At 41.1% G+C, this 16575-nt stretch overlaps 1 protein-coding gene across 4 annotated transcripts in view; it reads left to right on the forward strand.

Moving 5' to 3' along the window:
* myo9aa (myosin IXAa) overlaps window positions 1-16575 on the forward strand; it is a 311787-nt gene that overhangs the window by 137868 nt on the left and 157344 nt on the right. For all 4 annotated transcript variants that reach the window (XM_080216194.1, XM_080216195.1, XM_080216198.1 and 1 more), the window contains exons 3-5: window positions 1151-1245; window positions 8792-8854; window positions 13958-14057. In XM_080216194.1, coding sequence (XP_080072320.1) covers window positions 1151-1245; window positions 8792-8854; window positions 13958-14057 — 258 coding nt within the window. The remainder of the gene's footprint in view (window positions 1-1150; window positions 1246-8791; window positions 8855-13957; window positions 14058-16575) is intronic.

The following is a 16575-nucleotide window of genomic DNA, read 5'->3' on the forward strand; positions in this document are numbered from 1 at the left end:
TGTTTGATTTAAAATGTGTCTGGACAGACGCCTCAAGTACTGTAACCTGCAGACACATGGACCAAAAGCTGGGAAGTGGAATTAGGCCGTGTGGCCCTTTTTTTTTGTAGCTGTGTTTTTATCTCCTCTTTGCACTGCCTTTGAGAATTTCATGTTTCTCTTGTGTTTTTGTAACCATAACTGAACATTCAAGATATGATCTGGGTTGTCTGATCCAAGCTTGATAATGTATGGCACTTGATGTACTGTACTAAAAGGGCTAATCTAGCTGATATGAACTCACTAATTTGAAATAATTTCCCGTACTTTCCAGAACATTAATTTATTAGACAAACTATTTGTCTATATTTCAGCATATAAAAGCAACTGTATGAGTTGGCAGTTATGAAATGTCATTGGTTTGTCATCTGATTTCTTCCTGTGGAGCAATGATTAGCCTCAAAATGCTTCACAGCTAATAGGAAACAGACGAGTTTTGTATCATGCACAGCTTGTGTTCCCTCCACCCGTGGTTGATACAATTACTGCACTGTCCAATCAAGACAATTTTATCAGCAATGTCATGAAATTAAAGATACTTTTAGTTTGGTTTGGCCTCTGTATGGCTATGCCTGTGGATTGTGCTCGCAACATTTATGCGGATTGTGGAGCTGGCTACCACATAGCCCAACTCCCTGAAACAAAATGCCAGAATTCAATACGAGCGTTTATCTTTGAGAGTTTTGTACCCTGTGTCTTGGTGTGGGCTGGTGTGCCTGTGTGCGCGTGTGGTGAGAAAGCAGGGAGAGCCTGTCTGTGCACACATTGATCTGATGAATTGGATCTGGGTGTTAATTAAGTTGAGTTGATTGTTGGTAATAGATGGAGACCCAACAAGAATGTAGTCCGATAAATTTGGAGCAGCAGATTTACTTTTGATTAATTGTTTTTGATAACTAGAAATCCACATTGAAAGTTAATTGCACTGCTGTGATTTATTTTTATGTGGCTAAGTATTCAGTAGAACTTGAGTTTATATTACTCCAAACCAATGTCTGGTTTTGAAAGATCTTCATGTCTCAATAAACTATCTTGGGGGCAATACAAATACAAAGCAAAAAACCATTGTTCCAGTGTTCAGAGTTTCTGACTATTTTTGTTTCATCAACAGGCTTTTGGGAATGCAAAGACTGCTCACAATAACAACTCCAGCCGTTTTGGTAAATTCATTCAAGTGAACTACCAAGAGACTGGCACTGTACGGGGGTGAGTAATGTGATGCATATGACCAAATGAATGTTTTTTTTAAACTAAGGAATGAAAAGAGAAATTAGAAATTTATGACCCATCAAAAAATATAGATGTGGAGAGTAAATTATCAGCAAAGGCTGTTATAGAATGGATACAGGATGATTTTTGCAGAGAAGAGGTTGGGGTAAGATGAGAGGATGGTTGGGGTCAGTGGAATTGCAAAAGATACTGAGTTTTACTTTATTATGAGGGACACGATGGCTTAGTGGCATTATCACGAGATTATTAATCCATACACTCGGCTAATGTTTTGGGGACTCAGATTCAAATCCCACCATGACAGATGGTGTAATTTGAATTCAATAAAACAATATAAGAACATAAGAAATAGGAGCAGGAGTAGGCCATCTAGCCCTTCGAGCCTGCCCCGCCATTCAATAAGATCGTGGCTGATCTGAAGTGAATCAGTTCCACTTTCCCGCTTTCTCCCCATAACCCTTAATTCCCCTGTCTATCAGAAACCTATCTACCCGTGACTTAAATATATTTAGTGAGGTAGCCTCCACCACTTCAACGGGCAGAGAATTCCAGAGATTCACCACCCTTTGAGTGAAGAAGTTCCTCCTCAACTCTGATCTAAACTGCACCCCCCCTTATCTTGAGGCTGTGTCCTCTGGTCCTGCTATCCTTTCTAAGCGGGAAGAATCTCTCTACCTCTACCCTATCCATCCCCTTCATTAACTTATATGTCTCTAAGATCCGCCCTCGTCCTTCTAAACTCCAACGAGTACAGACCCAGTCTATTTAGTCTCTCTTCATAGTCCAACCCCCTCATCTCCGGTGTCAGCCTAGTGAACCTCCTCTGCACTCCCTCCAAGGCCAAAATATCCTTGCGCAAGTGCGGCAACCAAAACTGCACATAGTACTCCAGCTGTGGCCTTACCAGTACCCTGTACAGTTGCAGCAAGACCTCCCTACTTTTATATTCTATCCCCCTCGCTATAAAGGCCAGCATTCCATTTGCCTTCTTGATCACCTGCTGCACCTGCAGCCTGGGTTTTTGTGACTCGTGCACAAGGACCCCCAGGTCCCTCTGCACCGTAGCATGCTGCAGCTTTTCGCCTTTTAAATAATAATCCCTCCTACTATTATTTCTGTCAAAGTGGATAACCTCACACTTGCCATATCTGCAATTAAGAATCTATTGATGTCCATGAAACCATTGCTGATTGTCAGAACAACTCATCTGGGTCACTAATGGCCTTTAGGGAAGGAAATCTGCCGTCCTTTCCTGGTCTGACCTACATGTGACTCCAGAGCCACAGCAATGTGGTTGACTTTTAAATGCCCTCAGGCAACTAGGGATAAGCAATAAATGCTGGCCAGCCAGCGACACCCATGCCCCATGAATGAATAAAAATAATTGATTAAAATTTTCTTCTTTGAACAACTTCTTTTGGGGCTATAGGATAGATTTAAGTAATGCTGACCTTCAATGAATGTAGATTACAGTCCAGGTTTTCCCTTGACATTTATTATTTTAGATATCATCATCCACCATAATAACCCCACCACCACCATCATCATACACACTCAGTTCCAGGCTTTAAAAACAGGTTTGTAACTGAGGCACAGTGGTCCCAGATGAACTTGGCTCAGGCATTTGACAATGTGACTCCTTTCTCTGACCATCAGTAAGTGCTCAGAATGACTTGTCCCACCAATGTTAATTTCTTCCTTGTTCTGAGACGTTTTTGTAACCTCGCTTATTTTAGCTGATGATGTGGAAGTTAACAGAAGCTCATTGTTTTGAAAGCCAGGATTGCAAAGCTGTGGCCTCCCAATATTTGGTGCGTTGGAGCTACATGTTGCTGAGTCACCATGCTGATCAATAAAAGCATGTTATTTCAGATCACTGATGTGGGGTGAAAACACATCAATAATATCATTCAATAGTATCTTGTTTATGCAGGCAGTAGCTATCTGTGATATTCTCTGCCACAATCTCTCTTAAACCAAACTAATTATTGCTGTAAAAACAATATTTTAAAGACTCATTTTGGTTGGTGACTCATGAGAATGTGAATATTAATTTTTTGTTTGAATTCTCCAGTTTTGTAGATTAATAAAAATCAATATGTGCTGGTTTCGCCCCTATTCTGAGCTGACTTTCATGCAATTTGAGCTATGATCAGTGAAGTGCTGCAGTGTGACAAGAGGAAAAAATGACCTCGATTATTCCTTTCAATTGTAATTCACTGTCCCCTACTGGCAAGATTTGTGTGCAAATGTGACAGGAGCAGGATGAGATTGCTAATGACGAATGCATCATCTTGTAAAACAGCCTGCTGGCTCACATTTGGATAATGTACTAGAAGAATGCCACCATGTGTGTTTGTCTCCTATACCTTATTGACTTAGAGGAGGTAATGTGATTCTCGTGTGATGTAGAGTGTAAAAGTTCTTGAGCATTATTCCAGTAGCTTTTGGTGGTTGACCACATATAAAGATATTTAGTGAATAAATTGTACTCAGAAAAGTGGGAAGGCTACATTAAACTGTGCCTTCCATGCAAAAAGGCATCTGAGCTGCAGAGTAAGGAGAAAAATTACACACAAGGGGAAAAGTGGGCATAGAGCCTGAGAAAACTGGAGAAGAGGGAAGGCAGACCTCGATGATTAGGATTTTGCAGTAGAATGGGAAAAATGGGTGGAAGCAGGCAATGCTGTACAAGCAGGCACGAACAATTTTGGTAATTGTGAATGTGGGAAAGAGGAGTTTGGGGTTGGCAGCGCACCTAATTTGTATATCTGTTCTGTATTCCAGCTGTGGCAGTTGTTGGAATTGAGGCTAGAGACCATGGCTTCAGTTTTGCTGATGTTTTGGTTCACTTTTGTCTTGATATCAGACGAGCAATTAGTGTGCAACAGACTTTTGGAAAGTGGAGTAGATAGCACCATAGTCATTCGCACATACGTAAAAGATTACAATTTAATTCTGTCTTAATTGCACCAAGTGGTAGGTCACAAGTGGAGGAGGAGGGTTGAATTTCTCCACGAAATATCACAAATGACCATATTAAGCAAAGCAAGAAACTGTCCTTTCAACCCTTTAAGGTCTGGTGTGATTCAGTGGCCTTTATGTCCCAAGTGAGTGAACTAAATATGAGATTGGAGAGGATTGACAAAAAGAAAATAACGAGTGTACTGTTGGTAGATGACAAATCGGAAGTTAGAAATTGTGTGGGGGGAGGAGGAGCGTGGGAGGAAGAAATTAATTGCATTTACAATGTTCCTTACACAACAAGAAATCCCAAAGGCCTTTACAGTCAATTAACTACTTTTGAACATAAATTAGTGTTGTAACCTAGCAAAATGTGGCAACCAATTTGCACAGCGCAAGTTCCTACAAATAGAAATGTGATAATTATCTGATGATCAATTTTCGTGGTGTTGATTGAGGGATCAATATGGGCCAAGACACTAGGGAGAACTCTGTCTTGCTCTTCCTGGAAATACTATCCTGAGATTGTTTGCATCTGATTGAAGGCCTGACTGTGCTCTCAATGTAAGTTCTCATCCAAAGGACAGTACCTTGACAGAGGGACGCTTCCACACTTGCACCTAGAGCCAACCTTGCTTTCATGCTCAGGTCTCTGAAGTGGGATGAACCATAATCTGACTCGGATGAGGGTGCTACTTCTGATTCATGGCTGACACCTAATGGCCAGGAGTAGTCAGAGAAGGCAGTCGCTTTACTTCTTGGCAAAATCTATGAATTTCCTGGTTGAGATTTACAAGAGAAGAGGGTGCTCTAAAGTAGTACTATGTGGAGAAAGGATTTTGAGATTGTTTGGATTATTCAGAGACACCTTGGTATGTAGTAAATAGCTTTGGCAGGACAGATGGAGCAATGCTACAACTTGAGGTGAGGTGAACATGGCTGGTGATGGACAAACTGATAACCATGTTTGTGCTGATGGATAAATTGAATATTTCATAAGTTAAACAGCACATTCTGCAAACCTCAACTCACAAAATAGTGAAGTTTCAGTTATTTTCCAAACGCATCTTTGCAGTCTAAGAATGGGTAAATGTGTTGACATTTGAAACCCATCTTGATGTTTGTTAGACTAAACACAAAATTCAAAAAGACTGCAGTTCATCCTTTTAAAGATTTTACCCATACCAATTGGTTGGAGATTTGTGCAACAAATCGTTACTATTTTATTGCTGTTCAGACAGGAGGTGATAACACCAGTAATTTTCTATGATGTCTTTTTGTCAAACTGAAGGAAACTTTGAAGAGAAAGGCATGTGCCCTCAAGGAAGTGAATTCATAACATTTGGCAAACATCTGTAAAATGAAGCCATTCTTCAGTTATTGTATCCATCTGTTGTTTTAGTATGAGCAGACAGACATGACAACTACGATAACACCCCATTTCCAATAGTGATTTTTATTTCCAAAAATGCCATAATTAAGCAAATAAAGGACAGTAAGTAAAGCCCTTTTGATTTCTCCTTATCCATTAAATGTGAAAAATCCTGCAGCATCTTTGCTGATCTTTGCCTCGGGAAAGTGAAAGAAGCAGGATAAAAACTTAACAGTCGCAAATTCTGTGTGCCTAATTCAGTAGAATCACACATTTTAAGTTGATTCTTAAAGGTGATTTAATTTCAATTATTCTTGAATGGGTGTAATTTCTGATTACTGAAATTGCTGCTCCACGTTATTTTCAGCAGCTCAAGTTGTTAGCTTCTTTAACGAGAGAAGGGTTACCTCAGGTAGAAAACTTTTTATATAACAGCTCATGGCCAAATTCTGCAGTTGGAAAGTTTGATCTGACTGGTGTAGGAACAGGATTGGGCTACTTAGCCCCTGAACTGTTCCACCATTCAGTGAGGTCATGGCTGATCTAAGGCCTATCTCCCTAAATCGAAAGCTAGTGGCTTGTGCTACCAAATAAACCTGTTGGACTTTAACCTGGAGTTGTGAGACTTCTTACTGTGCCCACCCCTGTCCAACGCCGGCATCACCACATCTATCTCCCTATCACCACCTTTACCCTCAAATCCTTTGCCCTTGATGACCAGAAAAATATCAGTTGCAGATTTTAGATTAACCAGCATCAACTATCATTCGTGAAGAGAGTTCCAAACTTCTACTGCCGTTTTACATATTCAAATCCTTCAAAACTTTGCTCCTGATAAGCCTGGAGCTAATGTTTAGGCAATATCTAGGTTCTTCAGTGGAGACACTATCAGTTCCTATTAATATCTAGTGAAACTTTCACTCCAAAATTGTTAATCTTTTTAAACTGGAGGAAACATAACCTTGAGTTGATATATTCTTGCCTCATTAAACCCTTCAGGAGTCCAGATATCATTTGAGTAAATCGCCTTCATGGTGAATATAAGTGTGTTAGAGGATGAGTTCATGGAATACATTCCAGACAGCTTCTAGAACAATATGTCATAGAATCAACCAGAGAAAAGGCTGTTTGAGATGTTGCGCAATGAAATAAGTTTAATTAAAAGTTTGAATGAAGGATTGATTCTCTGGGGAAGAATGATCATATATACACTGAGTTTGCATGTGACATGCATAAGCCTGAAGCGAGAGTATTAAATCAATTCCCAACTCGTGTCACTGTCTGTGTGGAGTTTGCACATTCTCCCTGTGTCTGCGTGGGTTTCCTCCAGGTGCTCCAGTTTCCTCCCGCAGTCCAAAAGACATGCTGGTTAGGTGCATTGGCCATGCTAAATTCTCCTTCAGTGTACCCAAACAAGTGCCGGAGTGTGACAACTAGGGGATTTTCACAGTAACTTCATTGCACTGTTAATGTAAGCCTTACTCGTGACTAATAAATAAACTTTTATTTTAAATTTAAATAAAACCAATTGGATAGGTATCAATTGGTGAAGGTAGATTTGAAAATGAACCTATATGGTGAATAGTTTAATATTTTGCAATTCTCAATGAATATGCATTCTAGTGAGAATTAAAAATTCCGCAGGAAGAGTGATCCATCCATTTGTGGCTAAGGGAATAAGATTGCTAAGGTGAGTGGTAATCTTGAGATTGGATGTGTTTTAGAAACCAACAAAAGGTAAGCAACAGTTTGACAGAGGAATATAACAGGATACAAGAGCAATTCGATCAAAGATATAAAACAGATTGCAAAAGTAAGTAAAACTGAAGAGGCTGGTGTAAAAGTGGATCCTTGAGAGGTGGAGATGGGTGGAATTTAATGGGGAATTGTAGGGATATTAAATACTCTGTCTTCCAGCAGCATCAAAACTAACTCAGCTGGTCTTTCCTCATATTTGCTGTTTGTGGGGCCTTTGTTGTGCCAGTGTTGGAAGAAGAAGCTGGTTCCCCCAAGTTTGGCCACTTTTCCTCAGCAAGATCTCAGCAGCAAGAGGTCCAGAAGCACTTTTGGGATTTTAAAAATTAAAAGTAAAAAATTAATGAACAAGAAGAAAAGAAAACAAGGTTACAGTTACAGCGTTTAAAATTAGTTTAAAATACGCCCAAAAAGCTCCCTATTTGGTCAGATCCACAAGTAAACACCTTCCAGCCAATGTTCCCTTATTGATGTTTAACTATAGAAACCCAGCTGATTCAAACTGCATCTTCTTTCTAGAAGATCTTTCTCACACAGCGAGCCACTGAGCTCTTCACAGTAACTCAAAAATATCTTTCTCCCCCTTTATGTTGTGTTCCATTATTCTGACACCTCTTTGAAACTCAGATCCTTCCAAATATAAAATCTTTCATCTTTCAATTCTGTTGCTGCTTCTGGGTCAATACAATGGTATTTCTTGATTTGATTTATTATTGTCACATGTATTAGTATACAGTGAAAAGTATTGTTTTGTGCACGCTATACAGACAAAGCTTATGTGTATACCCTCTTTGGTTTACTCATAGAATTGCTGTATGATGCAAAATCTTTCATGTTGGCTCTGACTTCCCTTTGATATTCAAATAAACTCTCAACTTCTGTAAAAATGTAAATGTTAAATTCAACCCCTTGTACCTCAAGCCCACATTAATATTTCATTACAAATGCACAACCCAACACAAACACTGTATCCACGTTTGCTAATGATACCAATCAAAATGAAGGAGTGAGAAGACGTAGATAGATTAAGTAAATGGGTCAGTTGGAAGAATAGAAAACAGATCTTTTTTTAAATGGTGAGAAATGATGAACCATTGGTGTTTAGTAGAATATGGATATTGATGTACAAAAAATAAAGTGACCTTGCAGGTACATTAAGCAGTTCGAAAGGCAGGTTGTTTCTTGGCCTTTATTACAAGAGGCTGGAGTACAAATATGGAAGACTTGCTACAATTGTACAGCATTTTGGTGAGACCGCAGCTGGAGTAATTGCAGATTTGGCCTCTGTACCTAAGGAATGATATATGAGGTGAGGCAGCAAATGAGGGGATGCTGGTTGCAACCAAGGTTAAGTGGATTGATTCCTGGGGATATGTGCTGCTTTCTGCCAGTTTTTCTGATCTAACTCGTTCTTTCATTTTGCTTTTGTAGAGCCTATGTTGAAAAGTACCTGCTGGAAAAGTCGAGGCTAGTCTACCAGGAGCATAATGAACGGTAAGATGTATGCACACTGTTACATGAGCCAATTTGGCATGTTATGTGCATCTCCAGATATTGTACATAAAATGGAGCTAATCCTCCCACACAAGCATACAAAGGAATGGCATCTGCAACCAACAGTATCAAAGTGGATTTAGGGATAAATTAGATGTTGAAATCAGATTTAAAGTTATTATTTAAAGTGGATCTTTGCATGGAGATCGATGCCTTGTTGATTGAAAGTGTTTTTGTTACATTTGTGAGATTATATGCTGAATCATGATGGCTTTCCTTTACCTCAGTTGCCACTGTCTGTTAGCCCATTGAATACAATGGTGAGTGATGATAAGAATTGTAGTTTATAAAAACTATTTCAGCTCCAAATACAGCATTCAGTGTAAGCTTCCTAGGCAAAGTGAGTTTGAACTCAAGTTTTATTGTATTCAACTAGTCCTAAATTAGCAGTTTTGCTCACAAGCGGATGTGAGAAGTGGAAGAAATTACATTGATGCAATAGGGAGGGACTTTTCTTAAGTTGAGGCAGAATTATTATTGAGCAGAAGAAAAGGAACTTTATTCTGCATCTGATAGGACAGAACAAAATGAGCTTTAGTTTTAAACATTGCTGTACATAACCTGGGAATGTTTGGCATATTGTAAATGGGGATTTATTCTGTCCCACCAAGCATTTGCCGGTCATAGAACAGTACAAATTAAGTGTAAAGGAAGCTTTATTTTGCTTGTTATTCTTATTGTACAACTGACGTGCAATTTCTTGAAAATGACAGTATGGAAGAAATTTTACTTTGATATTTGACTTGATGTCTGAACTGGGAAATAAATCTAACGCTAATAAATGCAGAATTCACCCCCAAAATTAACAGTTTTGGAGCAAACTTATTGACCCTACCAAGTAGGCCACAACATTTTATTTTATTAGAAAAACAATTGGAAGTATTCCCTGTAAGTAGCTGGGGATGAAGCTAGCATATAATTTTGTCTTGGAATAATCTTTTAAACATCTTCAGGAGTCGAACTTTTGTAGATTGATCTAAAAGATCATTTGTTCTAAAAGGGATTTCTATTATTAACTCAGAAATGAAGCTGCCAGGACACTGGGGAATATATTGCAATTACTATTCCATTAATTTTTTTGTGGATTGAAACATAGCAAATTTTACATGTAAAGGCTTGACACCAGAGGCCAGACCTAGATACAGAGAGGAATTGAAGCAATAGGCTTTGGATCCGGTAGTACTTCATGTATTTTTTTAATAAAACAAAATTGTTGTGTGGTAACAAATTAATATTTAATTTTCTGAGGCATTATAATGTGTATGAGACAGTTCACATCCTGGTATGTAATTACAGAGTGGAAATGTATCAGTTATTGGAAAGCCATGTGACAGTCACAACTGCAGGTTGTCCAATGACTTAAATGACTCTTTGCTCCAGTTTACCGAGATATAGTTGTTTATTGAAATAGTTTATGACAGTCTGAATGGAAGGGATGCATTTTGGTTTCAGAGCTTTGGATTCCTTTTGAAAAGGTCCCACATACAAGCCCATGGAATCCAGCGGAATATAGCAAGCTGGAACAAAATTGGTCAGTGACAGAAAACAAAGGGTAATTGTTGACGGGTGTTTTTGCACCTGAAAGCTGTTTCTAGTGGGTTTCTATGGGGCTCAGTCCTCGGCCCTCTGCTCTTTGTGGTCTGTATTAATGATTGGATGTGAATGTAGGGGCATGATCAAGATGTTTGCAGACAGCACAACAGTTGGCCGCGTGATTGATAAGTGAGGAAGATGGTGCGGATTAGGTGGAATGGCCGTGGTGGGTCTATGGGGATGGAGGGCAGGCGGGGTGGGTTGGATCCAGGTAAAATGCACTTCGAAGAGTTGGTGCAAACATGACAGGCCGAATGGTGGCCTCCTGCACTGTTGGTATTCTATGGGAAGATATCAGTGGGCAAGTCAGCTGAAGGGAAAAGTGGAAAATTGAATTCAGCTTGGAGTGTGATTTATGCATTTCAGGAAGGCAAAGAATAATTAATTAATTAATGTATAGTTAATGGGCAATTACTAAGAGCTGCAGAAGAAGTGATGCATCTTGGAGTGAATGTTCCTGCAGGTAGTAGTTCAGACCGAAAAGGTGGTTGAGAAAGCATATGGCATCCTTTCTTTTATTAGTCAAGATGTAGAACAGCTAGACTGCAACTTGAATGTTGTATGTAGTTCGTTTTTTTACACAAAGGGTGTAATTTCATTAGCGAGGGTACAGAGGAGATTTATGAGGATGTTGCCAGAACTGGAAAATGCAGCTACAAGATTGGATAAGCTGAGGTTGTTCTCCTTGGAATGGGGGAGGGTGAGAAGAGGTTAGATTGAGATGTACAAAATTCTGAGGAGCTGGATAAAGTGGATGGGAAAGGACTGTTTTCCTTAGGACAGAGGTCGGTGACGAGATTTGAAGCGATTGGTCGAAAGATTAGAGGGGAGATGAATCATTTTTCACCTAGAAGGTTGTGCAGGGTCTGGACGTCACTGCTTGAAAGAGTAACAGAGGCAGACACCTTCAGCTGATGTACAGGTGTGCCTCGATATGCCCGTGAAGTGCCATAACCTGCAAGGCTATGGACCAAATGCTGGAAAGTGGGATTAGGCTGAATGGCTTATGTTTTGGCTGGCACTGATACGATGGCGCATGTGGCATCTTTCTGTGCTTTCGACATGCTACATCCTCGCAGCATCTTGGTTTGTCAAATTTTTGGTAATGAGTTGTGCATGTGTTTCCTTTATCCTTTTTTCTTTGTGGGAATTCAGGTAGTGATTCCAACAGAGAGCCAGCCCATCCCAGATTTCAAACCAAGGATGGCACTTTGCCAAGAATTAAAATTCTGTGCCAAGCCAGTGGTAGCCTTGTCTTCATCAGATATGCAGAGATTCTTCCTCTTTCATTAGGTCTTGGAGGATTAAAATAAAGACAGCAATAAATAAAGTGAAGTCTATGCCATCGATGGTGTTGGCAACAATCGGACTCAATGTTTTGCAGATTAAGTCAATTCCACATCCAACAACTGAAAGTTGAATTGAATTAATTAATGTTGGTGGTGTTTGTACACCTGGGCTGCGATTCTCCCAGGCCAGGAAATCTCGCTATGAGCAACGCACTGGATTCGCGCATGTGTTGCTGCCCCAATAATGTCTTCCAGCACCAGATTTCCAGTGGCATCTGCTCTGCTGGAAATCAGCAGGGAGGTGCAGAAATAATTTAAATAGTATTTTAAATACTATTTAAATGCAATTAGTGGACCCAGTCTCCGGGACTGCTAGAATCTCCCCATCCCCTGCCAAAGTGGTTCATTCCAGCAGGTTTAGTCTAGCTCCCCACTTACGTAGAACATTACAGCGCAGTACAGGCCCTTCGGCCCTCGATGTTGCGCCGACCAGTGGAACCAATCCATTGACCCTCTAACCTAAACTATTCCAATGTAATCCATAGCCCTACCCACTGACCATTTGAACGCCCTTAAAGTTGGCGAGTCCACAACTGCTGCAGGCAGGGCATTCCACGACCTTACTACCCGGGGAACTAGCAGCCCGACCTCCCTGGAGTGAAGGGGGGACAATCGGGGTCCCAGAATGTCAGGTGCAGGGGCAATGCCCCTGTACTTTGGCACCATGGTATTGCCATCATATGCCCCTGAAGCTGCTCAAGGGGCAAAATGCAGATACCCAGGGGGCACCTTGGCACTGCTTATTGGGGTATAGGAGGGCGTAGGGCTGAGAGTGGGATCGGTGGGAGTGAGGCGTCTCGCTGCCACTCTGCATAAGGATCAGTGGGGGAGGGAGGGAGGCCAGCGCTGGAGTGTGGCAGAGGGGTCAGTGCGGCCAGATCTGTGAGGGAATCAGTTGGGAATAGGGTTTGGCTGGAGATCGGAGCAGGGCAGTGGGTGTGGAGAGGGGGTTAGTGGATCTGAGAGCCGACTTTGCAGGGGTCGAGAGGCTGGTCAGCAGCTGGGAGGCTGGCAATGTGGGGCCACTGCGGATGCGTCGATCTTGGCACTGGATCGGCGCATGTGCAGTAGCCCACTCAGCACACTGATTTCAGCCTCTCCTACGGGAATAGGCCCCATCTGCTGAAATTTAATGATATTCACGCTGGTGGCCTCTTCAGTGATGTGGAGATGCCGCCGTTGGACTGGGATAAACACAGTAAGAAGTCTCACAAGGCCAGGTTAAAGTCCAACAGGTTTATTTGGTAGCAAACGCCCCTAGTTTTTGGGGCTTTGCTCCTTTGTCAGGTGAGTGGGCAGAGGACATATAAAGGCACACACTCAGTTTACAGAATACTGATTAGAATGCGAGTCTGAATACCTCAAGACAATCACCAGGCAAGACTGTTCTCTTCCTGTTGGCTAACACTTCAGCGGTCACGGGTGTTCGGTCTCTGATCTTCCGGTAAACGTTCTCCAAGGTGGCCTTCATGACACATGACAGCGCAGTGTCGCTGAGCAGAGACTGATAGCCAAGTTTCGCACATGTGAGGACAACCTCAACCGGGATCTTGGGTTCATGTCACATTATTTGTAATCCCCATGACTTGCCTGGACTTGCAACATCTCACTTACTGTCCTGTCTGGAGACAATACACATCTCTTTAACCTATGCTTAATGCTATCTTCACTCACATCGTCTGCACCTTTAAGACTTGGTTAGTTGTAAAGACTTGCATTCTAATCAGTATTCTGTAAACTGTGTGTGCCTTTATATGCCCGATTTGTGATCAGAACTCCCCACTCACCTGTCGAAGGGGCAAAGCCCTAAAAGCTAGTGGTGTTTGTATACCTGTTGGACTTTAACCTGGTGTTGTGAGACTTCTTGCGGCCTCTTCAGTGCACAGAGTGCGGGAGATTCTTCTCTGAAAAACCAATGTGAAGTACCCCAGTTTTCATGTGAATTGGACACTTAGAATTTTTTGGGAAGAATTCCAGCCATGCTATCTGAGTTTTTTTTGTGTAACTGATCTGAAGTTGCCAGATCTTCACAGATTCTTTGTTGTTTTGCAGTCCCTTGAATGTAAATGTGACAGTGTGTGGCATGACATTTGCGTTTCAGGAACTATCATGTGTTCTACTACTTGCTGGCAGGAGCCAATGAAGAAGAAAAGAAGACTTTCCATCTGCTGGAGCCTGAGGAATACCATTACTTGAATCAGGTTAGCTCCAAAATCTCGATTTTTGTGCAGATATTATTTGTGAGAAATTAAAGTTAACACATTCAGCAGTGATCATCAGGAAGCTGTTTTTCAGTATTGAATTGATTGATGCCACGAAGCTGTTGGCAAGAATAAGGAAGCTTGATGGCATTCATATGGATCCAAGTTAATTAATAGCATCTGCTGTTTAACAGTTTCTCAAAGTAAGGTAATATATACTAAATTATGAAGTATTAACGATGTGAATACATGTTACCGAACAGGGTAAGGGCATGGCAAATTTGAACTGTTTAATGGAAGTATTCGGGCGTACAGCTGTGATTAACAAGGTTGAAGCATCCCAAGGGCTTTTGACTGAAGTTCAAAGCAAGCTTTAAACCAATGGAACATGCATGTAAATTTCAAAATTTTGACAGGGGCAAATATCCTGCTCGAAATACAATTATTTTTATTGAAGTTAAATATAAAAATAGATGAATGAATGTTTTGGAATCTGAGGATAATCTTTACTTTTTTAAAACCAGGCTATGAAAGGGAGTACAAAGCCTTTTGGCTTTTCATTTCCTTCCTTTGGTGAAGTTAATTTGGATTTAGCTTCTTTGAGAATGCTAGTAATTGCAATTTGGAACAAGGTCCAGTAACTTCCCTCAGTCATACTGATTAAGGCAACATGTGGCTGACTAATTGAATCCTACAGATCAGAAAATCTAGATTCTATGCTTTGCCTGTCGTATGTAGATGAAATTACAGACTCGCAATTGCCTTAGCCCTCTTAGCCAGAGCAGCAAGATCAGATAGGCTTCTTGCTCTAGATTACATCCTGCTAGAAAATACTTTGTATGGGTATCGAGTTGGGACTTGCTCTTGGTGACTGCTGATATTGCCAGTGAAGGTTAGGTACTTTAATGAGTATCAGGTGGTAACTGATGCTCAATGTACTGTAACAAATAAGTTTCCTTCAGAAAAGGGGAAGGGGAATCTTTGCCACAAGTAGCAGGCAACTAGTCCGTAAACTTTGTGTATATGGGGAAAGGTTCCATTCATGTTAATTATTGTATTAAAAGGATGCTTAATAAGGTTGTTGGACACAATATTTACAAAACGTATGCAAAATATGTAGCATCTGGTCTAATAGGCCCATGCAACACTACTGTGGTAGAACCCTCGCACACTTTAACCCTAGCCTCCTGCCCAAACCTACCCACTTCATATGACAGTAACCACTAACCATACTTGGAATCTACTTAGATACATAAAAAATACAACTCTTGGGTATATGTACTTTTTGCGTGAAAAATAAACTTGATTAGTACTCTGTATATCTTCATGAACATACCTCACTAGGACTGTTAGTCTTTTGTAATAATAGGATGATTACTCTATCCTGTTTGTGCATATCTTAACTAAATTGCTCTGACAAAGTCATCCAGTCTTGAAATGTTAGCTCTGTTCTCTACACAGTGGCACAGTGGTTAGCACTGCTCCCTCACTGCTCTAGGAACCCATTTTTGATTCTGGCTTGGGTCATTGTCTGTGCGAAGTCTGCATGTTCTCCCTGTGTCTGCGTGGGTTTCCTCTGGGTGCTCCGGTTTCCTCCCACAGTCTGAAGAACATGCTGGTTAGGTGCATTGGCGATGCTAAATTCTCCTTCAATGTGCCCAAACAGGCACCAGATGTGGCGTCTAGGGGATTTTCAACTTCATTGCAGTGTTAATGTAGGCCGACATGTGACACTAATAAATAAATTAAAAGAACTCTTCATGTGCTGTCAAAGCTGCTGAGATTTTCCAGCGTTTTCTGTTTTTGTTTCAGATTCCAGCATGTACAGTAATTTGCTTTTAACTAAATTGTATGTGTTTAAAGTTGTGATTTTCTTTTGCTTTGTTTTGAAAGTGGTTTAACGGAATATGACTCAGGAGAGGGCTGTTGCGATGAGCATCCCTCCTTTGCCAAATGGCCGGCACGGTAGAGCACCGTGGTTAGCACTGCTGCTTCACAGCTCCAGGGACCTGGGTTTGATTCCTGGCTCGGGTCACTGTCTGTGTGGAGTTTGCACGTTCTCCTCGTGTCTGCGTGGATTTCCTCCGGGTACACCTGTTTCCTCCCACAGTCCAAAGATGTGCGGGTTAGGTTGATTGGCCATACTAAAACTGTCCCTTACTGTCCTAAGATGCTTAGGTTAGCTGGATTAGCGGGTAATAAAATGTAGGGATTATGGGGGTAGGGCCTGGGTGGGATTGTCGTCGATGCAGACTCAACGGGCCGAAGGGCTTCTTTCTGCACTGTAGGATTCTATGATCTATGATCCCTCCTTTGCCAAAGAAGGGATGCTTGACAGCCAGCCACATGCACTGGGCAGGAAGAGTGAAATAGAAGGGAAAAGAAAGTTATGAATGTGTCAAAATAATAAATTGTAACATTTCCACCGCTGCGTTAAAGTTGCGACTTTAGGATTTGATTGTCATGTAGGCTGATATGGCTGAGTAATGCTGTGTTTTTGGGGGTGCAGTCTTTTAGA

The sequence above is a fragment of the Carcharhinus amblyrhynchos genome, chromosome 32 (genome assembly GCF_965287045.1).
Source record: "Carcharhinus amblyrhynchos chromosome 32, sCarAmb.v2.hapA, whole genome shotgun sequence".
Classification (NCBI taxonomy): domain Eukaryota; kingdom Metazoa; phylum Chordata; class Chondrichthyes; order Carcharhiniformes; family Carcharhinidae; genus Carcharhinus; species Carcharhinus amblyrhynchos.